The 26176-nt window shown below is 42.0% G+C and overlaps 1 protein-coding gene across 8 annotated transcripts in view; it reads right to left on the reverse strand.

Annotated features, from left to right (window-relative positions):
- Positions 1–26176, reverse strand: part of cdk8 (cyclin dependent kinase 8) — a 198041-nt gene that overhangs the window by 95137 nt on the left and 76728 nt on the right. For 7 of the 8 annotated variants that reach the window (XM_068033588.1, XM_068033589.1, XM_068033590.1 and 4 more), the window contains 2 exons: positions 6747–6857; positions 4425–4565 (listed from right to left, as the gene is read on the reverse strand). The exons of the other annotated variant lie outside the window; for it this stretch is intronic. In XM_068033588.1, coding sequence (XP_067889689.1) covers positions 4425–4565; positions 6747–6857 — 252 coding nt within the window. The remainder of the gene's footprint in view (positions 1–4424; positions 4566–6746; positions 6858–26176) is intronic. 8 annotated transcript variants of the gene reach the window in all.

Consider the following 26176-nt stretch of genomic DNA (forward strand, 5'->3'; position numbering starts at 1 on the left):
AATTGAAGGGTTCAATTCTAAAGGGGGTGCAGGAGCAAGGGAGCTGGGGGTATATGTGCACAGATCATTGAAGGTTGCAGGAAAGGTTGAGAAAGCAGCTAATAAAATATATGGATCCTGGCCTTTACAAATAGGGCCGAGTACAGAACAAGGAAATTACGATTAAACCTGTATAAAACACTGGTTCCACGTCAACTGGAGTATTGTGTCCAGTTCTGGGCAAAACACTTTAGAAAGGATGTTAAGGCATTAGAGAGGCTGCAGAAAAAATTCATGAGAATGTTTCCAGGGATGAGGAACTTCAGTTACATGGATAGTTTGGAGAGCTGGGGCTTTCCTCTTTGAAGAGATTTGATAGAGCTGTCAAAATCATGAGGGGTCTGGACAGAGTGGAGAGGGAGAAACTGTTCCCATTGGCAGAAGGATCCAGTACCAGAGGACACCAAATTTAAAGTGATTGGGGAAAGAACCAACAATGACATGAGGAAAATCTTTTTACTCAGCAAGTGGTTAGGTTCTGGAATGCACTTCCCAAGTGTGTGGTAGAGGCAGATTCAACTGAGGCCTTCAAAGAGAACAGGATAATTATCTGGAAAGAATTTGCAGGGCTACGGGAAAAGGCAGGGGTGTGGAACTAGCTTTTTGCAGGGAAGTGGCATTGACATGATGGACCGAATGGCCTCCTTCTGTGCTGTAACCATTCTATGATTGTATAATTAGAAGCTCATTAATAAAAATAAGATGCATGGAATTGGGATGTGGCAGCATTGATAGGAAGATGGCGAAAGGGCAGAATACAATATTAACTTGGAGCGATGTACAATATTGTTGTTTCCAGGGAGCAGTATTTTGACCATTACTGTTCTCACTCCAAGTATTCCATGAGCAGTTTCGATGAGGTAAATAGGAAAAATACTTCTATTGGTCAGTGTTGATAACTGGAGCACATACATTGAAGATTAAAACAAGACCTTAGATAATTTATTTTTTACATAACATTGAAGATGTCAGGAAATGTATGCCATACCACAAACAGTGGTGGAAGCAGAATCTTTGATAGCATTTAAGATATCACAGAGAAAAATTTAAAAGGATATGGAGAAAGAGCAAAAGATCGAGACTAAGAGCTCCAGTACAGACACAATGGTCCAACTGCACTCCTGTCTGTAAAATTCTACTGTCAGATTCTGCGCAGTAAAGACGGTGAAACTGTCATTTGTCGTCATGACAGGAACTTCACGAGTCTGCACATGCAAGCAATTAAATGCGGAAATCCAGAAGTTTCTGTCAGTGATTCTATGCTTCCCAGTAGGGTGCACAGTTGTAGTCCCCTGAGACTGTAACCTCTATATAGTAGAAGCATCTTTGGAAGACCAAATTTGTTAAAAGAGTTACACATACATGGCAAATGTTTATTGTTCTCCTTGTTCAAGAGAATGCATGCTGAAATAGTACTGAGGAAATGTTATACACAAAGTTAGGTACCATTACTGATTTACTTCTAGACTTTATGATGTTCATGTTTAAGAGGGTACGATTTGTCAAACATGCAAGTTTTACTCCAGTAACAGAAGATGCAGAACATCCCAAGTTGGACTACAGTAAACTCACTGATAAGCTAGAGGTCCTTATAATTCACTCTTTGAATTGACAGGTTTTTATACAGTGACATTATTATACATAAGTCTCATCTACCCCACTCTCCCACCTGAAACAAGTTCAGAAGGTTCTCAATTTGTGCCGGTTTCAAAACTGTCATCATTATGGGAGATATTAAAGATGGTCATCTAAATTAGAGACTAATCAATGAGTCCAACCAACAGTATGCACATCGTGCAATAAAACAGATCGATTTGTGGTCAGATTCAAAACTAGCTTTTGAATTGGTACAAAATGTAAAGAACTGGAACCCAGCAATAAGACATTACTAAATATCAAAAGTGCCATGTTGCATAAAGTTCAGAAGATATACAGGCAGGATAATCTATGGGAGACATATATTTTTGTCAGTTGGCTATCATTTTTTTTCTCGCATTATTTTTGATATTTTGTTATGGGCATTCAAACATTTCTCCACTTTTAGGACTCAATATCAGTATCTGGAGGAAAGCTCATTTTACTCCTCCCCAACAAATCAGCCTCAACTCTAGCCTCAGGAGAGCAACCTTCTCAGCACCAATGTGATGTTTTCCCATGTTTGACAGGCAAACCTTGTAGTAAACTGAGGTTGCAAATTAATGCAAATTGCAGGTAATTTTGTGTTATGAACCACACTTGAATTGAGATGGCCTAAACTCACTGTATACAAGATCCTTGTAGCCAGGAAAGAGTAATTTGCCATCAGCCCAGGTTATATTTGAGCCCAGGCCACAGGTGAAAGGACAGCATACCTACCCGCTTGTCTCACCAAATTCTTGAACACACTATAAAAAGGAAAACTGAAGAAACATTCTACAAATGGAGCAGAACACATGAAAATTACAATAATGACACAGGTTGGTCAACCAACCAATCCATGTTGGCTGTAATTCCTCCTGCTCCAGTTGTGCATCAACAAGTGGAGCTCTATTTATTCATCATTCCTCAGATTTCAACACATGTGGCAAAGATGTCTTTAACCTCTGGATTTGACTATTTGCATTTTAAGAAAATAGTAATAAAAGGAAGTCAAATGCCCAGAAACAGGGAAGGAAAACAATTCGATATCCAACAATTCACAAAAATCTACTTGAATCGGAGACTCAAAAGGGACCACAGATTTAACACTACTCAAGTTGTACATTAGAAAATTAATCTTCTTCAGCTGTGCATTACTAATCATTCCCTTGGGCAAATCCCAAGTCAGTCACACATTACTTATTCCAATAGCAGATTGTGACAATAGTTGCTTAGTTGATACAGGTTCAAGATAAAGCTCCCATTGGAATGAATAATGAAGTCTGTGCATTGCTTACCTTCATTAGTGTAACAGACTTTCATATTACAGTTATGTTGAAACAGAACATGAACACTGCCACAAGAAATTAGAGAAATTAAGGAAACTGCATTCAGTTGTAGCATGGAAAACAGAAAGATGATTCGAGAGAGTTAGCCCAGCAACAGCAGATTAAATTAATTGCGGGTACAAAGACAGGAACTCTAGCAATGGTTGATTGGATCAATTGCAATGCAAAGACTAGGAGTTGCTCAAGATCAAAGACAAGTCCAAGCATGAAGGAAAATTACTGAAGAGGAAGGACCGTATGATGTCATGTGACAAAAGGAGCCAATAGGGAGAACAAGGAACTTTGGGGGGGGACTTATTAGCATGTAAATAGGCTGTGATGTTTAGTTTTTAGTAGCACAATACCCAAACAGGTGCCTGGTGTAATACTTAAAGGGTATCCAAATCTGAAGAGCATGTCACTAGACTTGATTTTACTCTGCTTGTGTAACTTCGCTTCACACCAAGCTTAATAAAGGTAAAAGAAGAATACTCGGGGATCTAAAGACCATTATTGAATTCAACCTCATCAGGAAAATACACATTTGCTCTTGTTAGTACATCACTTCCATTTGAATTACTTATATCATAGATACAGCATTGCAATTATTCCTCTTCAATTCATTTAATTGCATATTTGTGGAAAACTGGTCTTCCCTCCCCCAAACCCCCCAGCCACTCAGTCCACGAGAGTGTCATATATATTTTGGAGCAAATTAATTCATTTCAACGGCAGCCAGAATTCAAATCAAATTGAGTAGTTAATCTGATAAACCAACCCCAAAAATCAGCTACCAACTAGGCAGCTCAAATGTTGGCTTAGAAATTAATAAAGGCTTTCAAGGATTCACATAGTAGTTCCTTACAATTTATCATCAAGCACCTGGGAAAGTGGGGCAATACAAAATGGTAGATCCCTGAACTATAAAAAAAAGTACAGTATTTGTTTTTTTAAAGTCATCATGTTAAATATTTAAGATAGAATTGGAGGCAGTGTCCCTTGAACAGAAAGTACTCCCCAAAGATCTTCCTTCTTTTCAAATGAGGTCTTACAAAATTAATTATACTTTTAAGACAATATTTCCCCAATTTCTATTACTACCTACAGAAATATACAATGAAATATGCCCAAAAGGGATCGGATAGACAAAATAGCTAGCGGTGAGTAGTGGTAGTGATGTGGGGGTGTGGGGGTGGGGGGAGATAATTCTCAGGTTTTTTTTGATAAAGCTGTAAATATGCTATGAAGAAATCTATACCAAGTCATAAAATCCAACATCTGTTATTCAGCATTGACTCCAACTAAACCCCCTTTATTGCACTATTTCAGGTAAGTTGCCTAATATGTCACTAAAGCAACTAGTGATAAAATTAGCTTTTTGCCCCCAACAGCTATTCAAGCATTGCTATCCATTTCACATACCCTCAGTAAATTACTTACCAGATCCCTGTGTAACACCCAGTTAGCATGCAGGTAGTGAATGCCATCTAGAATCTGATATAATAGGGACTTCACCATCCCTCGAGGTAATTGAACTGGTTTCTTGTTTGCTTTAGAAGCTCTGTGAAATTTGATTATGTGCTGGAAAAAGAAAAATAAACCATTTATTGGGAAAAGAAAAAAAATGGAGAATCAGAGATTTGGACCATATTACTAGTGAAGTGCATTCCAGAGAGTAATTTCTTGGCTGTGTACTGGCACATTTAAAAATCCCTTACCTTTTCCAGTCCCATCCCTTACTTTAAAATACTTAGATTTATTTTTCCCTCAAGATCTGCATGCATCAAAAAGGATTCCCACCTGTATCTGCCTCACATGAAACCCCATCCAAAAATGCTTCTTGCACTAAACATTCAGAATACAATGATGTGCATGGAGCTGAGTTCCTGGGTCCAAAGCTCAACCAAGATCTAAATGACTTAAAATTATCAGTTAGGAATGCCACAATATTGTCAATAGATTTGAGCTTCTGAATTCCTACTGTAGTGAATCGATGCATTAGGGTTCCTGAAAAACCTAGTGAGGCATTCTTTCTGAACAAAAAGAGTCAGAGAAATGATAATGTTTTGTTTTGAATTGCATTTTACATGTAAAAGACAATTAAATAAGGCTGAAAGTGCTTTATTATATTAAATATTATGAACAGCTATTCATGCTATTTAGAAAATTACATAATTGGTACAATATATAAATATATTTACCAAAACATAAAGGCAACTTAAAAAGGTGTTTGTTGCTCCCAAAGTGGTTCATCATTCCAGCTAACTGAACTCGTTGACTCTCAGCTGGCTACTAAATAAAATGCTACACAGAAATAAGTCTGTGGTCTGTCTGTAAGTGGCTGACATTAGAGATGAAAAGCAGACTAGATAATTTGTGCCACTATATAATGGATTCCACAGATTAATTACAATTAAAAGTGGTTAATAACTATAATTTTGAAATAATGACAGGAATAGACAAGTTGCACACAGACAAGAGGCTCAAAACAAGGGAAGAAAAATGAGAGAGCACGATTATAAACAAATAAATTACTTGATGAGTTTATAAGGAATGACTTAACTTGCACAATCAATATAAAAAGGTAGACTGCTAAGTACTACAGTTAAAAACTCTTGAAACATTCTAAGACTGGCAGAATTAACCTGATTCAGCAAAGAACAGAGATACAGATTTTGATGTGAGATTTGATATGCATGCACACATATCTTGATTGCACCTATATCATCTCTATTGCTCTTTCAATAGGTATATTCAAAGAAAGAATTTGAAAGACTGACTGGAAAGAGTTGAATGGCCATTCTTCATTCCTGCAATCTCAATCTTAGCTCAGCTGAAAGGACTGTCTAGTCCATGCACAATTTATTTGACACAAGAAATGCAATTTGTTTTATAAAGCATAGTTTTCAGTGCTGAAATGTTTTCAAAGTAAATCAAGAGACTATAAACAATAAAAACTGGAATAGACCTGCGGTGAAATTTTGTAGACCACCACTACAATTTTTACTTCTGCAGGTTTCAGACCTATTAATAACATTCCTCTTTGAAACATGTGACACTCTACCTGATGAATGAAATCTATTATACTGTAAATGATTAATAGAATGTTCATACTGTGGAAAGCATATGATATTTTGTTTAAGTGTAACTATTGAACAATTACTGGATGTGTTGTATTGAGAATCATCTTTCCAACATTTCAAAATCTGTTGAAATGAAAATAAACTTTGCACTCTGACTAACTCATATGAATTATACAAGGTTTAGCTCAACTCAATGTTGATTAAAAACAGCAGACTAACATTTTCTGGGAACTTATTCCTGCAAAACAGTGAAAATCATCATATGCACAATTTGTACTCATCACATTGGTTCAACTTTATTGGCAGGTGGAAAAGGGGAACACAAAAATCAAAATGTGGCTCTTGCCAAAGAGCTATGCAAGTCTGAGGAAAACAAGAATTATATTTCTTTCTTCCTTTAGGTACCAACAGTGTCATATTAAAGGCTGCATAAAATTGTTTATGGAAGTAACTTTTCAAAAGTCAGATACTCACTTTTCAGCTAATCAATCACTTACAATGGGTCACCTTATGATTACTCAGTCTGATGAGAATTACTGTACAAAATGGATCCACAGCATAATTTTTGGAAATAGATGTTAAAACACAAACATATCAAGTTAAACCAGTCAGTGGTATAAACAGTGAAATTAGACAATGTTGCACTAAGTACTTAGCAGTCCAGAAAGGTAGACCTTACCCAGAGGTCATGTTCAGCATAGTCAAACAAAAGCCACACTTTCCTGTCTGCATGTGACAGAAATACTTTCTGGAGAGCAATGACGTTTGGGTGTTTCAACTCCCGCAGCAACTGTGAAACAAAATATATTGCATTAGAGTTTCTACAACTGAAAATGTACATTCCCGTTGTATCAGAATTAATGTTCTTTCAATTCAAATTAAGTTTATCCTCACAACCTAGGGATTTTTAATTTTAAAAAATGAATTTAGTGGCTTTATTTGCACACATCATCAATTTTATTGTGACCAGCATATCTCTCTTACACCCATCAAAATGATTATTTTGGCAGAGCTGTGAGTCCCTTCTATTTCCTTTAAAAAAAATTAACAGTTTAATGTTTTTTTTTTAAAAGACAATAAACAAAATTCTACAGGTTGTTAACATGAGAATCAACAAAATTATAGCCCCTTTAGTTCACCTGGAGTTCTCAAAAGCAATCTGAATTCCCTGCCCTTTCCCCTAATATCTTTGTACACTTAACCAGCTCGCTTTTAAAATGTAATGATCTCCATCCATTCGCAACTTGGTGTAAAGCATACTGAATTTTAAAAAATTCTTCTAACCTCATATTCATTCTTCTCGCAATCATATAGTGTTTTTGCAAACTGGTGGAAACAAACATTCACTTTTCCCTCTCAAAACATAGGAACATCAGGAGTGGGACATTAAGTTCCTCGCGCCTGTTCTGCCATTCAATGAGATCTTGGCTGATTTGTGACCTAACTCCACAAATCTGCCTTTGCCCTATATCCCTTAATACCTTTAGTTAATATGAGAATCAAACTCAGATTTAAAATTAACAATTAATTCAGCATCAATTGCTGTTTGCAGAAGAGTTCAAACTTTTATCACCCTTTGTGTATACATGTGCTTCCTAACTTCACTCCTGAAAAGTGTGGCTCTAAGTTTTAGATGATGCCCCCCTAGTCCTACACTCCCCAGCCAGCAGAAATAGTTTCTCTCCAACTATGCTATCTTTACCCCTTAATATCCTGATAACTTTGACCCTTTAACTTTCTAAATTCCAGGGATTATAACCCTAGTGTGTGTAATCTCTCCTCATAATTTAACTCCTCGAGTCCAGATATCATTCTGGTCAACCTACATTGCACTCCCTCCAAAACCAACATATTCTTGCTAACGCGTGGTGCCCAGAATTGCTCACAGTATTCCAGGTGCGGTCTAACCAGGGTTTTGTGTAGCTGAAGCATGACTGCTACCCCCTTGTATTCTACTCCTAGAAATATAAAGGCCAGCATTCCATTAGCCTTTTTGATTATTTTCTCTACCTGTTCATGACATTTTAATGATCTATATACCTGGACCCTCAAGTCTCTTTGGACCTCCACTGTGTCTAGCTTTTCACCAACAAGAAAGTACCCTATTCTATCCTGTTTAGGTCCAAAGTGGATGACCTCACATTTGCCTACACTAAATCCATTCACTTAATCTATTAATAATATCCCTTTGTAATTTTATGCTTCAATTAACAATGCTGCTTATCTGTGTATCGACAAATCTGGTTATGTGGCTTCCTATCCCATGCTCTAAGTCGTTAATAAATACGGTGAATAGTTGAGGCCTTACAGGATACCTGCCAACCAGATAGAGTACCTGCCATTATCCTTACTGTCTGTCTCTTGCCACTTTTTTTTCTGTATTTGTTTTTTTTGTGGGATGTGGGCGTCGCTGACTAAACCAGCATTTATTGCCCATCCCTAATTGCCCTTGAACTGAGTGGCTAGCTAGGCCATTCAGAGGGCATTTAAGAGTCAACTACATGGCTGTGGGTCTGGAGTCACCAGGTAAGGATGGCAAATTTCCTTCCCTAAAGGACATCAGTGAACCAGATGGGTTTTTACAACAATCGTCAATGGTTTCATGGTTTCATCATTAGACTAGCTTTTAACTCCAGATTTATTAATTGAATTCATATTTCACCATCTGCCATGGTGGGATTTGATCACATGTCACCAGAGAATTAGCCTGGGCTCTGGATTACTAGACCAGTGACATTACCACTATGCCACCTCCTCCCCGGTACTTAGCCAATTTCATAACCAGGTCAATAAATTGCCTTCAAATCCATGGGTTTCAACTTTAACCAACAGTTTCTTATGAGGGACATTATTAAATGCCTTCTGGAAATCCATATAAAATAACATCCTAACTACTACTTGAGTCATCTCTTCAAAAAATTCGATCAATCAGGTTCATCAGGCATGACCAACCCTTTGCAAATCCACACTGGCTCTCCCCAATCAGCTGAAAAATTTCAAGGTGTTCAGTCACCTTATCCTTAATTATAGACTCTAGCAATTTCTCGGCAACAAATGCTGCCCATCACATTTCTTAAACAGCAGAGGGACAGATGCAATTTTCCAATCTAAAAAGGAATAGCTCCCAAATCAAGAGAACTTGGGAAGATTATAGTTAGAGCATCTGCAATGTTCTCACCAACTTCCTGTGAACCCCTGGAATGAAAGCCATCTGCTCCTAGGGACTTGTCATACTTCATTGCTGTTGTTTTGCTTACATTAGTGTTAAAATGCTACATCTTGCAAACACAATTGTGTCTTAAAGATTGTGATTTTGAAAAAGTTAAAGACGGAGTCCAGAAAGTCAGTGGGCCTCACCTCCACTCGGCGAAAGGTTACCACAGGACAACAGAGAACAGATCAAAGACCGTCTTCCGAAAAACAGAGACTACAGCACGAACACCTGAATAACAATGGGTTTTGCCCTCCCAGACATTTGGATTGTAAAACGACGAGGCAGCCATTCAGAACATGCAGATGCACCAGGCAGCTGTGAGCACCTGGGACAATGGAAAGGCCGAGTAGCTTTGTGGAACTCAGGCTACTGATCTCTGCGGTTTGGATGGGGGGGTAGGGGGAAACAGAGAGAGAGCGACACACACACATACAACATCTGCTCTCTGAAGACATACTGCGAAAGGCTATGGAGATGTGAACCTGTTTTGAGAGTCAAAGCTTGTGGTGGAGTAAAAGGGCCCACAGGATCACTGGAAATCACATTATCCACGGACGTCCAGGTTGGGAGCGCTCAGAAAAGGGAGAGAAGAAAATATTGATGGTTGAAATGTCTGGGAGATCGAACCCAATGCAACTAGGAGTAGTTTGGGACTTATACCCACAAAGGATTTCATCATCAAAAAGGACTGTGTAACATTACAAGTGTGGTGTAAGTTTTGAATAAGTAAAGAAAATACCTTTTTGTAATTTGGGGTTCAGCTACTTACAAAGTACTATTTAGTTAATTGGGGATTTCTTTTCTTTTAGCTGTTATTACAAAGGACTTAAAGCGTGAAACCCTGTTATGTGTTATGACCAGGTGAGAAAGGGGTCTAGGGTTCCCTCTCAGCCTTCACCTGGTCTTGCCGTAACAGGGTTTAATTCTTAACACGTTTTTTTTTAAGCTCCCCCTTGGTGAATGCTTATTCACTAACTTCCAATTATAAAGCAAAGAAACTAGCCAAACAGGTTTTCTTAGGTTTGAAGAAAAAAGGTTGAACTTGATTAAAATCAAACTCTAATTCGGTTAACGCCTACAGATTTGTGATGCGCCCACGCGAACATGCATATGCGATACATACATGCAGACAGAAAAGAGAAGAAATAAAGTGAAAAAGTTGAGGCAATATCTGAAGATGGTTTTGGTTACTGTTCGAGCTCGCTGTAAAGTCCTTGATGTCGGTAGGTCTTGCTTTTCGTTGGGGACCAGTATTCTTCCTAAACCTTGTTCGATGTAGGAGACTTTTCTCTTGAAGTTCATGTATCCTCAGTGGGTCCAGAGGCTTGTGAGAAAGAGATGGGAGCAGACAGGAGAGGTCTTCTCACTTCAGGAGCAAACAGTCTTTCTTTGAGTTCAAAAACTGTGGCTAGTTCAAAAAACCTTGGACCAGCCAGTTAGTCATGTGACTAGCTGGTTTAACCAGTCCTGGCTTTTGTGGATTGTATTACCTAGCGGTCTCTGGAATGCTCTTCCTTACACCTTCAATGTCTGGTGATCAAAATCCATTGTGGGTTGAATGTGTCAGAGAATGGTCCTTGTCTCCACAAGCACTGTCTGCTAGTATGCAAATGTTTTTCAGCTAACTGTCTTGTAACAGGCCTTCTCCTCTTCCCAGCCAGTTTAAAATCAATGTTCATATGACAAAATTAATATGCCTCATTCTTGGCAGGTAGGGGCCTGCATGACACCTCCACACCCAGTGGAATGAAATGCGTTTTGAGAATAGCGCATTTTATTAAAAGGGTCGAGAGAGAAAATATAAGATACAGGAAAAAGCATGCGTCTCTCTCTCTCTCTCCACGTGATTCACATTCATTCATAAATCCTAAGACTTATTACAGCCCATCTTTTCTTGGCAGCAGTGTTGCTTTAAACTGCCCTTTTCTGGCAACCCAATAAACATATGGTTCTTTGTGGAGGTTTTTTTTCACTTTGCCATTTCCATGACTGCCTAGGGGGTCTTTGAGATAGTTAGGTTTAATTAACCCCAAGTTGGAATTTTTTTTTTCCCCAGGAGAGTCAATAGTGGGTGGGTCTATCCTGAACTCTCCTTCAGCGCTTTGCTGAGTCATGCAAAGGCTTTTGACTTCAGGGGATAGGTGGTTCTCTTTTTTTCGAACTGTGCGGGAGGATTCTTTGCTAACCTCCCCTTTGTCCTCTGGGACACTCCTGCCTGCAGGGATTTGTGCAGATTCTACTGCACTCCACAGTGGCACTTCGACGAGGTGAGGCATCACCCCCTGCCCCCCCCAGAGCTCTTCCTTTGTCTCTGCGGGTTCGTGTAAATGCTGTTAGCAACTCATGTGGGATGCTTCTAGTATCTGCATTTACATAGCAGGATGTGGGGTCTAACTTTTCACATTTTTCGGGGTTGGCTGACCAGACATAGGGGTTTTCATCCAGGATTCTCCCAGACTTCCTTTAACCTGCCCTCTTGGTCGCTTTATCCCCCTTCTCGTTCTAACCTTTTGCCAGCCTTGTGCTTGCCCATCCCCTTTTGTTCTCAGCGGGGGTCCTTTACTGTTCACCAGCCCTCTGCTGGAGGGTCCTCCTAACGCCGGTACAGGACTTAGGGATGCAGGTTTCACTATAAGTTGGGGTTTCCCCTCAACCTGACAAATGTGGCAACTCCTACAGTACTCCACCACATCTTTGTGGAGTTTTGGGCAGTCAAACTGCTGTCTTATGCGTGCTTTGGTCTTTCATATACCGGCATGTACTGCCACTGCAATCTCATGGGCCATTCTTAATATTTCTTTCCGGTACCTCTGCGGCACCACTAACTGGTGAACTACTGCCCACTCCTTGCTCTCAGGTCTGTGAGGAGAACTCAATTTCCTCATCAGTACCTCATTCTTTAAATAGTAACAATCAGGGACTCCGTCTGATTCAATTTCAGACTGGGCAGCCTGTGCTAACACTTAAAATTTTGGGTCGGCTCACTGTGTCTCAGCTAGGGAAAATCCATTTAATTCATTCCCTGGGTCTCCTAACTTCCCAAAGAAAGTCTCGGACAGGCAGACCTCATGGTCATCTGTCTGCAGTGCCAATGCAGTCTCCTCTGGGGGAGCTGGTTTGATCATTGCCTGATCTACTAAACATTCAGGGAAACTGCAGGGGTCCATCTCCTGCCACTGCCCTGTCTCTCCGACCTCCTGTGGTCTTTCTTTCACTACTGGGGGGGCTACCACCTTCATCCCCACCAGATCATTACCTAGGAGCAGGTCAACCCTGTCCACAAGCAAACTATGGGCAATCCCTACGGTCACCGGTCCCGAAACTAGGTCGCACTCCAGTTGCCCCCGGTGTACAGGTACAGGCATACACTGCCCTCCAATACCATTCACCACCATTTTGATGTTCACTACACTCTCTGGGGGAAAGGTTAGGCCTTTTTCCAGTAAAAGGGATTGAGTGGCCCCCTGTCCCTGAGAATTACTATGGGCTTGCTGGCCCCACTCGAGGGGTATGGGATTACTTGCTCTTCGACACAAAACCCTGATAACGTTCAGGAATCCTATTAAGTTTTCCTGCACTTGCAACCGTAAGCTTCCTGGGTCTCACTCTTATTGCAGTTAAAGCCACAGCTTGTTCTGCTGTGCTTTTCTTCAGGTTCCTTCCTTCACTGAGTGGGTGTGCCCTGATTAACCCTACCAGTTTTCCCTTTAGTTTCCAGGCAGTCAGCTTTTAAATGCCCTGCTTTATTACAATGTAAGCACACAGGTCTCAGGGTCTCACTCTTGCTCACAGCACCTTCCGCTTTGGCTAGAGGAGAACCCCGTGTATCCTGCTTTCCTTTCTTTCCCAGGACTGCTTGGGCTGCTATCACCTTCCCACCCTTTGCCCTTTTCAGCTTTGTGGTGGTGATTTGGAAAGGTTTTCCCCAGGGAAACCAACTTATAAATTAAAGCAAACTCATCGGCCAGAACGGCAGCTTGCTGGGCTCTCCAAACCCGCTGGTCCTCCACATGGGTCTTTATTGAGAGTGGGAGAGAGTTATTAAATTCCTCTACAGAACTACTTCCCTGAGATTCTCATAGCTGAGCTGTACTTGCAGAGACCTCAGCCACTGGTCAAAAGCCAGCTGCTTACTTCTTTTAAACTCCAGATAAGTTTGATTAGCTTGCTCCTTGAGGATTCTAAACTTTTGGTGATAGGCTTCGGGTACTAATTCATATGCCCAGAGGATAGCATTTTTGGTCAGTTCCTAATTTGATGAACTCTCATCTGGCAACATGGAATAAACCTCCTGGGCTTTTCCAGTTAGCTTGTTTTGTAGTAAAAGAGACCAGGTTTCAGCTGGCCATTTTAGCTGCCTTGCCAGTTTCTCGAAAGACACAAAAAAGGCTTCCACATCTTCATTTAATTTTGGGATTAGCTGAGCTAGTTTGAACAATTTTGTAGCCAGCCCCGGAATACACTCCTCCATATAGGCCATGCTTTCACTGGGGTTACTCTGTCACCCCCTAGTTAACTCAAGCAGCTTCAACTCTTTCTTCGCATACTTTCTGGAATATTCTTTCTCTCTCTCTCCTCAAATTCAAGTTTCCTCTGTTCCAATTATAGCTTTGCTAACAATACCCTGTTGGAGTCTGCTTCTAACACTGCTTCTGCTTCTTCAGATTCAAGGGAAAAATGGTTGGCCACTAGCCTTAGGTGTTCAGACTTCCTCGCCTTGCCATGTACTGAGATCCCAAACTGCTCAGACATTTTCCTCAACTCCTCCATAGACAGTGCTTTTAACTTATCCCAAGTTACTACACCATGGCTTGGAGAGCTACTAGCTTCAGTTGTAGACATGTTAGTATTCAAGCACACACAACCACAAGAAAACCTGTACTAATCTTGCTCTTTTTTGATTGGGAACAATTTGGCTTTCCACTTCCAATTTCTCTCATTTGTCTGTGGGTAAAATTCTAGGCACTAGCACCCATATTTCTATCACGACCAGGTGAGAAAGAGGTCTCTGGTTCCCTTTCAGCCTTCACCTGGTCTTACTGTAAAAGGATTTTATTTTGAAACACATTGTGTTTTTAGCTCCACCTTGGTGAATCTTTGTTCACTGCTGTCCAATTATTAGGCAAAGAAACCAGCACAAACAGGCTTTCTTAGGTTTAAAGAAGAAAAGTTGAAACGTATTTAAACTTAAACTCTAATTTGGTTAATGCCTATGGATACACGACGCGCCCACATGAGCATGCACACGCAATACACACATGCAGATAGAGACAGAAAGGAACAGAAAAAATAAAGTGGAAAAGTTTGAGGCAATATCTGAAGAGTTTATGTTATGGGTCTTCGAGTTTACTGTAGAGTCCATGATTGTAGGCAAATCTTGCTTTTTGTTGAGGCCCCGAATTCGTCTTAAACCTTGTTCGCTGTAGGAGACTTTTCTCTCTTGGGGTTCATGTGTCTTCAGTGGATTAAGAGGCTTGTGAGAAAGAGATGGGAGCAGACAGGAGAGGCTGTGCCGAGCCAGAGAGGAGAGGTCTTTTCAATCCAGGAGCAAACAGCTTTTTGCAGACTCTCAGTTCAAACTGTACAATTCAGAAACCCCCAGGTTCCCAAGCAGGTTAGTCATGTGACTAACTGGTCTGACCATGTCTTGGCTGTGTGTATTGTATCATCTTAGCAGGGAATGGAATGTGCTTCCCTGACTTCAATGTCTGTAGTATGTAAGTAGCGTGTTTTACAGCCAAGGTCTGGCAGTCCTTGTAATAGGCCTTCCCTTCTTCCCAGCAACAATTTGAAATTTAATGTCCATGTGGCCAAATTAATATGCCTCATTCTTGGCAGGTAGGGGCCTGTATGATAGGCAGCCAAACCGATAGTTATATTTAGAGATACAGGAGCCACCCAAACTCTTTTGCTGGGGAAAGGCATATCATTTCCACCAGAGAGTGCGCTGAATGCCAAGGTTTTAGTGAATGGTATCGGCAGGGAGTACATACCCGTACCTTTGCATCAGGTGTACAGAGAGTGTGACCTAATGCCTGGAACGGTAAGTGTAGGAGTTGTCCAATATTTGCCAGTAGACTGAGTTGACATACTACTGGGGAATGATTTGGCCGGAGTGAAAGTAGTAGCTTCTCCAGTAGTCACGGAAAAAACAACTGAAGTTAAAGAGACAGAACAGTTACAGGAAAAGGTTCCAGGAACTTTTCCTTTATGTGTAACTACCCATGCAATGGCTAAACAAGTTCCATTGTCGAAAGTAAAATTGCCACCACAGTCAGATAGCTGAATATCTGAAACTTTCTTTGGAGATTTGGATAATTCCAAGGAAATATTTTATAAATCTTCACAGATGACGGCTCAGCAAGTTGATCCAGAGTTAAAGGCACATCCAGCTAAATCCTGGCTCGGGAATCAAATTAAAACCCGACCCGGGCCCGACTCGATCACAGCCAACCTGAACTCGACCCAGGCCAGAGTCGTTTAATTTTTTTATTGCGTCCGGCCCAGCCCGACCCGACCCAACATGAATATCGTTCATCTGTTCCGACTGCAGACTATTCCTGCAGTTAGAGTTGTGAGGAATCATGGGTAAGTCTGATCCCATGACTTCCCGGAAGCAGCACTGTCCAGCCCAACCCAACCCGACCCAAGCCCGAATGCTGGACTCGGAATATAGACCCAACCTGACCCGAACCCAACACGTAGTCGGGTTTTGTTAGATTCGGGTCGGGTAGCCAGGCTTTACAATCAGCTCTAAGAGAAGCTGAGATGAAAGGAGTTCCAGAAGACTATTATATTAAAAGTGAGATTCTGATGAGGAAGTGGAGACCTCCTCACAGACCTGCGGACGATGAATGGCAGTTGTTCACCAGATAGTGGTCTCCCCAAATTATCGCTGGGAATTATTAAGAATGGCGCATGAAATTCCTGTGTCGGGACATGTGGGGATTTGGAAGACCCAATCATGTATAGGTCAACATTTTTACTGGCCACGTCTTTCCAAGGATGTGGTGCAGTTTTGTAAAACACGCCATATGTGCCAGATTGTGGGAAAACTGCAACCTGCCATAAAACCGACACCTCTAATGCCCATACCAGTTTTTGGGGAACCATTTAGTAGGGTGTTGGTAGGTTGTGTAGGACCTTTACCAAAAACTAAATGGAGGGCTGTGACTAGTGGTGTTCCGCAGGGATCAGTGCTGGGACCTTTGCTGTTTGTAGTACATATAAATGATTTGGAGGAAAATGTAGCTGGTCTGATTAATAAGTTTGCGGACGACACAAAGGTTGGTGGAGTTGCGGACAGTGATGAGGATTGTCAGAGGATACAGCAGGATATAGATCAGTTGGAGACTTGGGCAGAGGAATGGCAGATGGAGTTTAATTCGGACAAATGTGAGGTAATGCATTTTGGAAGGTCTAATGCAGATGGGAAGTATACAGTAAATGGCAGAACCCTTAGGAGTACTGACAGGCAGAGAGATCTGGGCGTACAGGTCCACAGGTCACTGAAAGTGGCAACGCAGGTGGATGAGGTAGTCAAGGCGGCATACGGCATGCTTGCCTTCATCGGTCGGGGCATAGAGTATAAAAATAGGCAAGTCATGCTGCAGCTGTACAGAACTTTAGTTAGGCCACACTTAGAATATTGCATGCAATTCTGGTCGCCACACTAACAGAAGGACGTGGACGCTTTGGAGAGGGTACAGAAGAGGTTTACCAGGATGGTGCCTGGTCTGGAGGGCATTAGCTATGAGGAGAGGTTGGATAAACTCAGATTTCTTTCACTGGAACGACGGAGGTGGAGGGGCGACATGAAAGAGGTTTACAAAGTTATAAGCGGCATGGACAGAGTGGATAGTCAGAAACTTTTTCCCCAGGGTGGAAGAGTCAGTTACTAGGGGACACAGGTTTAAGGTGAGAGGGGAAAAGTTTAGAGGGGATGTGCGAGGCAAGTTCTTTACACAGAGGGTGGTGAGTGCCTGGAACTTGCTGCCGGGGGAGGTGGTGGAAGCAGGTACCATAGAGACGTTTAAGAGGCATCTTGACAAATACATGAATAGGATGGGAATAGAGGGATACGGACCCCGGAAGTGCAGAAGGTTTTAGTTTAGGCAGGCATCAAGACCTGCGCAGGCTTGGAGGGCCGAATGGCCTGTCCCTGTGCTGTACTGTTCTTTGTTCTGAAGTGGGACACCAATATATACTCACTATCGTGGATATGGCTTATCAGTTCCCACAGGCCATTCCCTTGAGAACAATTTCTGCTAAAATAGCGGTAGAGAAGTTAACCCAGTTCTTCAATAGATATGGCTTACTAATTGAGGTTCCGTTAGATAAAGGTTCCAATTTTATATCTTAAATTTTTCAAGATGTTATGGGTAACTTGGGTCTGACACAGTTAAACTCTTCAGCATACCACCCACAGACACAGGGAGCTTTAGAGAGGTACCATCAAATCCTCAAAACAATGATCAGGGCATTCTGTCATGAATATCCCCATGATTGGGATAAAGGGCTGGAATCTCTTTTGCTTGGCACTAGGGATTCACCTGATGAGCCTACCGGTTTTAGTCCTTTGAATTAGTTTACGGAAATGAGATGAGGTCCTCTGAAACTAATTAAAGTTAGATTTTTGGAACAGAGGGATGAATCTTCTGTACTAGATTAAGTATCCGTGTTCCGTGAACGTCTCATGAGAGCTGCAAAGTGGCTCAGGAACACTTTAAAGCTTCCCAAACAAGTATGAAGAAATGGGCAGACAAGCATGCTATGACCCAAACATTTCAACCAGGGGATGAGGTGTTAGTATCACTGCCTTTACAGGGTGAACCATTGAAAGCACAGTTCGGTGGTCCATATAAGGTGGTCAAGAGAAATTGTGAAGTAAATTATTTGATTGACACCCCAGATCACTGGAAAAAGAATTGGCTGTGTCATATCAACACGTTAAAACAATATTATCGCCAGGAGGAGGATAAGCAAACCCAAATGTGTCAGGTAATAGGGGCAGTGAAAGATGAAAGGAATAGTGAGGATGAGGCAGAAGGAGGCCTAGACAATTCTCAAATTGAGCTTCCCACTATCCTGTTAGCTAACCAATGAGAAGACCGAACAAGACTCCTCACAGCATTTTTTAAAAAAAAGAGTCTGTGGGGATAAGCCAGGATGTACAACCTTAGCCACACATGATGTGGATATAGGGGAATCCGTTCCTATAAAACAGCATCCTTACCACTTCAGTCCAGAGAAACAGGCCCAGGTAAAAGCAGAAATCCAAAACATGTTGGAAAACCACCTAATAGAATGCAAAGCAGCTGGAGTTCACCAGTAGTATTGGTGCCTAAACCTGACCTGACAGTTCATCTGGACTCTGTATAGACTACAGAAAAGTTAATGCAATAACAAAGACAAACTACTGCCCAATTCCTCGCTTGAAACAACTGGGGCGCTTGGTTCGGAAGGTTGCAGTTGGCTGATTTGATGATAGTCTTTGTGGAAAAATTTAAAAACCAGAATGCCAGACTATTCCAATAGAGTTTACTATTACAACCTTATCATTTGAAGATTGTCCACATTGCCAGTAAAAATAATGTTATTGCAGACGCTTTATCGAGAATCTAACTTTGTTCAAGTTATCTGAATGAACAGAGCGTACAGAGCAAAATTGTATTAACTATAAGAAAAGAGTAAATGAGTTTGAGTGTGAAAATGTGTTTTAACATTTTTTATCTTCTATTTTTCCACACTTTGTAATGAAACACATTTAAAAATGGTGCTTCATTCCTCCGAGGGTGGAGGTGCTATGAAGGTGATTCTGTTTTTGTTAAAATAGTTTAAGGAATTTATAGTTAAACTGAATAAATGTTGGACCAGTTTTTTTTTAAAACGACAGCCATCAAGAGGTCACTGAGGGAGCCGGATTAGCAGCAAAGTTACTGGTTGTCACATGACTCAGGTAAAAAATAGAACAGAAACCCTGGTAATAGGGCAGAGATAAGCGCCCCTTGATTGGACAAGCCCAACAGCAGCAGAAAGCACCTGGGATGGACAGAAAACTCAAGCTTTTTGGTTGTGGAGTGTGCGGCTGATAAAGTCAAGTCTGCTGGAGAATTCCTGAAAAAGGAGAGAAGACCACAACCCAGCTCACTTTCCAGCAATTCCATAAAAGACCCTGTGAAGTTCACTGTGGGGATTCATCTAGTCTCCTGTCTCTGAAAAAAGCCTGCTAAAATTAATTCTCAATGCCACCTGAAAAAAACTGTTCTAAAAATTTCAGTGATGTGTCGACATGTACTCAGAAGTTAGACGATATGCCAGTTTAGGAACATAGCGCGCGAGTGGGAGGGGGAGAGAGAGCGAGTGGGAGGGGGAGAGAGAGCGAGTGGGAGGGGGAGAGAGAGCGAGTGGGAGGGTGGAAAAGAGAGAGGGGGGGGGAAAGAGAGAGTCAGAGTTATACAGCACAGAAACAGGCCCTTCAGCCCATTGTGTCTGTGCCGGCCATCAAGCACTTACCTATTCTAATCGCATTTGCAGCACTTGTCCCATAACCTTGTACGCTCTGACGTTTCAAGTGCTCCTCTCAATACTTCTTTAATGTTGTGAGGGTTCCTGCCTCTAACACCACATCAGGCATTGTGTTCCAGATTCCAAACATCCTCTGGCTGAAATTTCTTTTCTCAAATCCCCTTTCAACCTCTTGCCCCTTACCTTAAATCTATGCCCCCTAGTTATTGACACCTCCGTTAAGGGAAAACGTTTCTTCCTATCTACGCCCCTCATAATTTTGTATACCTCAATCATGTCCCCCCCCTCAGCCTTCTCTGCTCAAAGGAAAACAACCCCTGCCTATCCAGTCTCTCTTCATAGCTGAAATGCTCCAGCCCAGGCAATATCCTGGTGAATCCCCTCTGCACTCTCTCCAGTGCAATCACATCCTTTCTACAGTGTGGCGACCAGAACTGTACACAGTACTCCAGCTGTGCCTAACTAGCATTTTATACAGCTCCATCATAACCTCCATGCTCTTATATTCTATGCCTCGGCTAATAAGGGCAAGTATCCCATATGCCTTCCTAACCACCTTATCTATCTGTGCTGCTGCCTTCAGTGATCCATGAACAAGTACACCAAGGTCCCTCTGACCCTCTACTTCCTGAGGTCCTACCATCCATTGTATATTCCCTTGCCTTGTTCGTCCTCCCAAAATGCATCACCTCAATCTTCTCAGGATTAAATTCCACTTACCACTGTTCTGCTAATCTTACCAGCCCATCTATATCATCCTGTAATCTAAGGCTTTCCTCCTCACTATTTACAACACCACAATTTTTAGTGTCATCTACAAACTTACTGACCATACCTCCTATATTCAATGTCTAAATCATTAATGTACACTACAAATAGCAAGGGTCCCAGCAACGATCCCTGTGGTACACCACCAGTCACAAGCTTCCAATCGCAAAAACAACCTTCGACCACCACCCTCTGCCTCCTGCCGCTAAGCCAATTTTGGAACCAAGTTGCCAAATTGCCCTGGTGCCATGGGCTCTTACCTTCTTGACCAATCTCCCATGCGGGACCTTATCAAAAGCCTTACTGAAGTAGACTACATCAACTGCTTTATCCTCATCTACACACCTAGAGTCACCTCCTTGAAAAATTCAAATCAAGCTTGTTATACACTATTGCCCCCTGACAAAGCCATGTTGACTATCCCTGATTAATCCCTGCCTCTCCAAGTGGAGATTAACCCTGTCCCTCAGAATTTTTTCCAACAGTTTCCCTACCACTGATGTTAGGCTCACCATGCAGGCCCTGCAGCAGGTTCTCTAGCTTGACGTCTGTGTATCACCTTCTTTAAATGGCAATATTGCAATACATCTGTTCAGTGAAGCTGCCACATTTCTGCAGCTCCTTGTACAGCTGTCCTCAAACTACCCTTCTTGAATAATGGTACCACATTCGGTGTCCTCCAGTCCTCTAGTACCTCTCCTGTGGTCAGACAGGATTTGAAAATTTGTGTCAGAGCCCCTGCTATCTCCTCCCTTACCTCACATTGCAGCCTGGGATACATCTCATCTGGGCCTGGGGATTTATCCTCTTTTAAGCCCGCTAAAACAGCTGATACGTCCTCCCTTTCAATGCTAATTGGTTCAAGTATATCACAATCCCCCTCCCTGATGTTTTAAGTACCCCCTTACACTTTCTCTGCTCCTCTAGGGCCTCCGCTCTTTTCAGCCCTCTGAATCTGCCATAAGCCTGCTTTTTTTCTTTATCCAATCCTCTATATCCCTTGGACATCCAGGGTTCCCTTGACTTGTTGGTCCTACCCTTCACCTTTACGGGTACATGTTGGCCCTGAGCTCTCACTATTTCCTTTTTGAATGACTCCCACTGGTCTGATGTAGACTTTCCTACAAGTAGCTGCTCCCAGTCCACTTTGCGGGGGCAGAGGGGCAGTGGTGCAGGGGGGCAGGGCAGAGAGGGGGAAAGAGAACAGGATCAAAATCACTCCTGACAGAATGACATCTGTCCGGAATACTCTGCGGCAAACATAGGCTACTTGTGCAAGCAATGAAAATAACAGATATCTCACTAAATCAGTGTCCAACATAGTGAAGAGAAAGTAAGTCAATAAATTAATCTTCTCATTTAAAGCTTCTTCACAAAAATTTACATTTGCAGCTGTTTTGATTAATAGCAAGATAAATTTGAATGCCTTTACCTTTCTGAAATTGTCTCACTGGCCCCCTATGTAAGACTAAAATTGTAATGTGCACCCCCCCCCCACCAACAGGAAAAGGTTGCACAACGCTGCACTACCCTGAGGAACTCCTCTAGCAATGTCCTGACGCTGAGATGATTGGCCTCCAACAACCACAACTATCCTCCTAGCTATGACGCCAACCAATTGAGAGTTTTCTCTCTAATTCCCATTGACTTCAATTTGGTTAGGGCTCCTTGATGCCATCCGTGTTGCTGGGGACCTCATAAGGAGGCAGAGATGGACCATCCACTCAGCACTTCTGGCTGGAGCTGGATGTAACTGCTTCAGCCTTATCTTATGCACTGATGGGATGGACTCCCCCATCATTGAGGTTGGGGATATTTGTGAAACAAACTCCTCCAGTTACGTTTAATTGTCCACCACCATTCATGACTCGATGTGGCAGGACTGCAGAGATTTGATCTGATCCATTGGTTGCTTCGCTCTATCTATAGCATACTGCTTCCGCTGTTTGGCATGCAAGTAGTCCTGTATTGTAGCATCACTAGGTTGACACCTCATTTTTAGGTATGCGGGTGCTGCTACTGGCATGCTCTTCTGCACTCTTCATTGAACCAGGATTGATCCCTTGACTTGATGGTAATGGTAGAGTGAGGGATATGCCTAGTTACCGATTGTGGTTGAATATAATTCTGCTGTTGGTCCACAGTGCCTCATGGATGCCCAGTTTTGAGCTGCCATATAAGGTGGAACGGACATAATTTATGGTAAAAGTGGCTCAAAGGTGCATCAAGGACGGGCTCTGGTGAGTATATTGATATTTAGATGTGCTGCTTGTTGCAACATGAATGTTAATGGGATCTTTTTGGCTAAAATCACTGTAGCTTTGTGAACTTCCATGACCCCTTCATTTGATGCCTGGGCTAAAAAATGGCAGATCGAAATCAATGTCAGCAACAGTAATGTGATACGCTTTGTTTAAAAACTAACAGCAGCATTTATATTCCGAATGGAAGCAGGATCTGTGTTGCAGAGGAGAAGAATGCTGCCTGATATGAGGCAATACAAAAGGAAGATTTGAAAAACTGCGTATTTTCTCATTAGAACAACACAGGTTACGGGCCAATGTGATAGAAGTGTTTAAAATTGCCAAAGGTAGAGTAGATAAAAGCAGAATACCAATAATTGAGGAATCTAAAATAAGGCACCATAGATACAAAATGTAAATATAACAGGCTTGGATTTGAAGGCAGCAGAAACTTATTTGCCAGATAGTTGTGAGGCTGTGGAATTCACTTTCAAGGCTCATTGCTGAGGCAGAAACTACATCAACATTCAAGACTGGATCGCATAAGTATTTGAAGGAAAAGTGGATAAAGGGATATTGATACAGGGCAAGTAATGTGATTATGACTATGTCCTGGCAACCAAGGTAAACATCAAAATGGGCTGCTGGGACTGAATGATCTGATTCATGTTATAATCTCTATGCATTCCTATGTACATGGGGAGTGTTGTCAGTGTGCTAGCTAAAGGTTGGCAGTAGAGCACAAGAGTTGGAAATTTCCCCCAGGAAAGCCTCAGTTTATGTTTTTTTTAAAAAATCTGATGGATTATTTTCCATGGCCAAAATTGGCTGGGTTGTGGGTGCAGCAACAACCACCTTAATTTGCTACAGTTAGGCAAAAACCCAGAAGTTTGTCCAAGTTTGGATACTGAGGGATCAATATTGAAAAGGCAGTGCAATGGATGTGGCTTCCAGTACTGCTGGATCCTGAAGCATAATCAAATCTGCAGTATTTTGTAAAACATGTAAACTACAGAATTTGGCAATAACCTGCAATTTATATCAGCAATTTAGACTTTGGAATTAAAAAAACATATCTAAATTTGTAGACAACACCAAATTGGAAGAGAGTCAACAGTGAGCAGCATTGCAACAAATTACAAGACGACATTAATAAAGTTACAGAACAGACATTTAATTGGCAAATGAATCTGAACATAAAAGGAAGAGAAAATTAGCTTTAGGTGAAAAAAATAAGGAGGTCACATAGTACTTGGAAAATAAGAATCTAAATGGGGTAGAGGAGCAGAGAGATCTGGGAGTACAAATACAAAAATCACTAAAAGTCACAACACAGATGAATAAGGCCATAACTAAAACAAAACTATCAAACCTTGGTTAGACCACACATGGAGCACTGTGTACAATTCTGGTTGCCATATTATAAAAAGGGTAGAGAGGCACGGGAGAGGATGCAAAAATAATTCACAAGGAGGATACCAGAACTGCGAGGTATACCCATCAGGAAAGAATGAACAGTCTTGGTCTATTTTCTCTTGAAAAGAGAAGGCTGAGGAGTGACCAAATAGAGGTCTTTAAAATTCGGCTGCATTGTTGACAATGCAACCACTAGGTGGCGCAGTACTGGCACATGCACAAATGCAGACTCATTGACAGAAACGTCACCGTCTGTGACGTCTCAGGCAGCTGCCATTAAGAGATGCTGCTGCTCAATATGACACAAGAAAGCAAACTGAAGCCAAACCCCCTCACCCCTCAATGGCCGCGATCGCCACACCCTTTAAACAGCATCCCACTCCCTCCTGCGATTGCTGCATTCAATGTCCCAATCCCTCCCACGCTCGCCTTCTCACTGTTGCCTCTTGCCACTCATTCCTTGCCTCGCTGCCCAGAGAAGCGGCGGGGGTGTGGCGACCAAGCGGCAGGATGGAGCAGCGAGCAGGTGGGCATAGGAGAGAAGCAGCAATTGCAGGAGGGAGCAGGGTACTGTTGGAGGGTATGGAGTCGGCGATCGCAGCCATTGAGGGGTGAGGCAACACTAGGACGTCAATGCGTCTGACGCCGTTACATGGTGATGTTGCTGCGCGCATGCACAGTCCCATACTAACAAGCTGGCAAATGGTTGGATGCACTGATAATGTTGGCATCGCTTTGCGCATGCTCTGCATTGTCAGGAGACTGTTAAAACTATGACAGGTTTTGATGGAGTAGACACAGAGATGTTTCCACTTGGAGGGAAGAGCAAAACTTGAAGCCATCAAAATAAGACAGACAGACAGACAAAGAAACCAAATAGGAATTCAAAGAAACTTCTTTTCTCAGACAGTGGTGAAAATGTGGAACTTAGCACCACAGGGAGTAGTTGAGGCAAAAAGTATCGATGTATTTAAGAGGAAGCTAGATAAGTGTCAAGAAAACCCTATATGCCAAATGAGAAATATTGATTTCATTGGTTGGAAATTCACGTTAGACTTTTAATGGAAAAATCCTACAAGTTAACTTTTAAAAAACTAGCAGCCAAAATGGCCATTGTAATTTGTATCTGAAATACGAGAAGATTGAATTGGAAACAAAATGTCTAACAAGAAGCCAAGCCAAAACAATGCTTCAGCTAACTGACAAGATTAGCCAGATCACCCTCATTAGCAGGACATTCCAAACCATTTCGAGCATTCATAAGTGGAGATGCCCCTCCAGGGGGTAAACCCCGACATTCCCACCTGAGAAAGGTTTTGGGTTTTAGACTTGGGACCTCATTAAAAACAAAGGTGATTGAGAGAATCAGGTGACCGTTGGAAGAAACTGGGAGTTGTTACACTGTTACGACCAAGGTGAGAGAAGTACAAAGAACAATACAGCACAGGAACAGGCCATTCGGCCCTCCTAGCCTGCGCCGATCATGATGCCTGCCTAAACTAACACCTTCTGCACTTCCGGGGCTCATATCCCTCTATTCCCTTCCTATTCATATATTTGTCAAGATGTCTCTTAAACGTCGCTATCGTATCTGCTTCCACCACCTCCCCTGGCAGCAAGTTCCAGGCACTCACCACCCTCTGTGTAAAAAACTTGCCTCGCACATCCCCTCTAAACTTTGCCCCTCGCACCTTAAACCTATGTCCCCTAGTAACTGACTCTTCCACCCTGGGAAAAAGCTTCTGACTATCCACTCTGTCCATGCCGCTCATAACTTTGTAAACCTCTATCATGTCGCCCCTCCACCTCCGTCGTTCCAGTGAAAACAATCCGAGTTTTTCCAACCCCTCCTCATAGCTAATGCCCTCCAGACCAGGCAACATCCTGGTAAACCTCCTCTGTACCTTCTCCAAAGCCTCCACGTCCTTCTGGTAGTGTGGC

The sequence above is a fragment of the Heterodontus francisci genome, chromosome 6 (assembly GCF_036365525.1).
Source record: "Heterodontus francisci isolate sHetFra1 chromosome 6, sHetFra1.hap1, whole genome shotgun sequence".
Taxonomy (NCBI): domain Eukaryota; kingdom Metazoa; phylum Chordata; class Chondrichthyes; order Heterodontiformes; family Heterodontidae; genus Heterodontus; species Heterodontus francisci.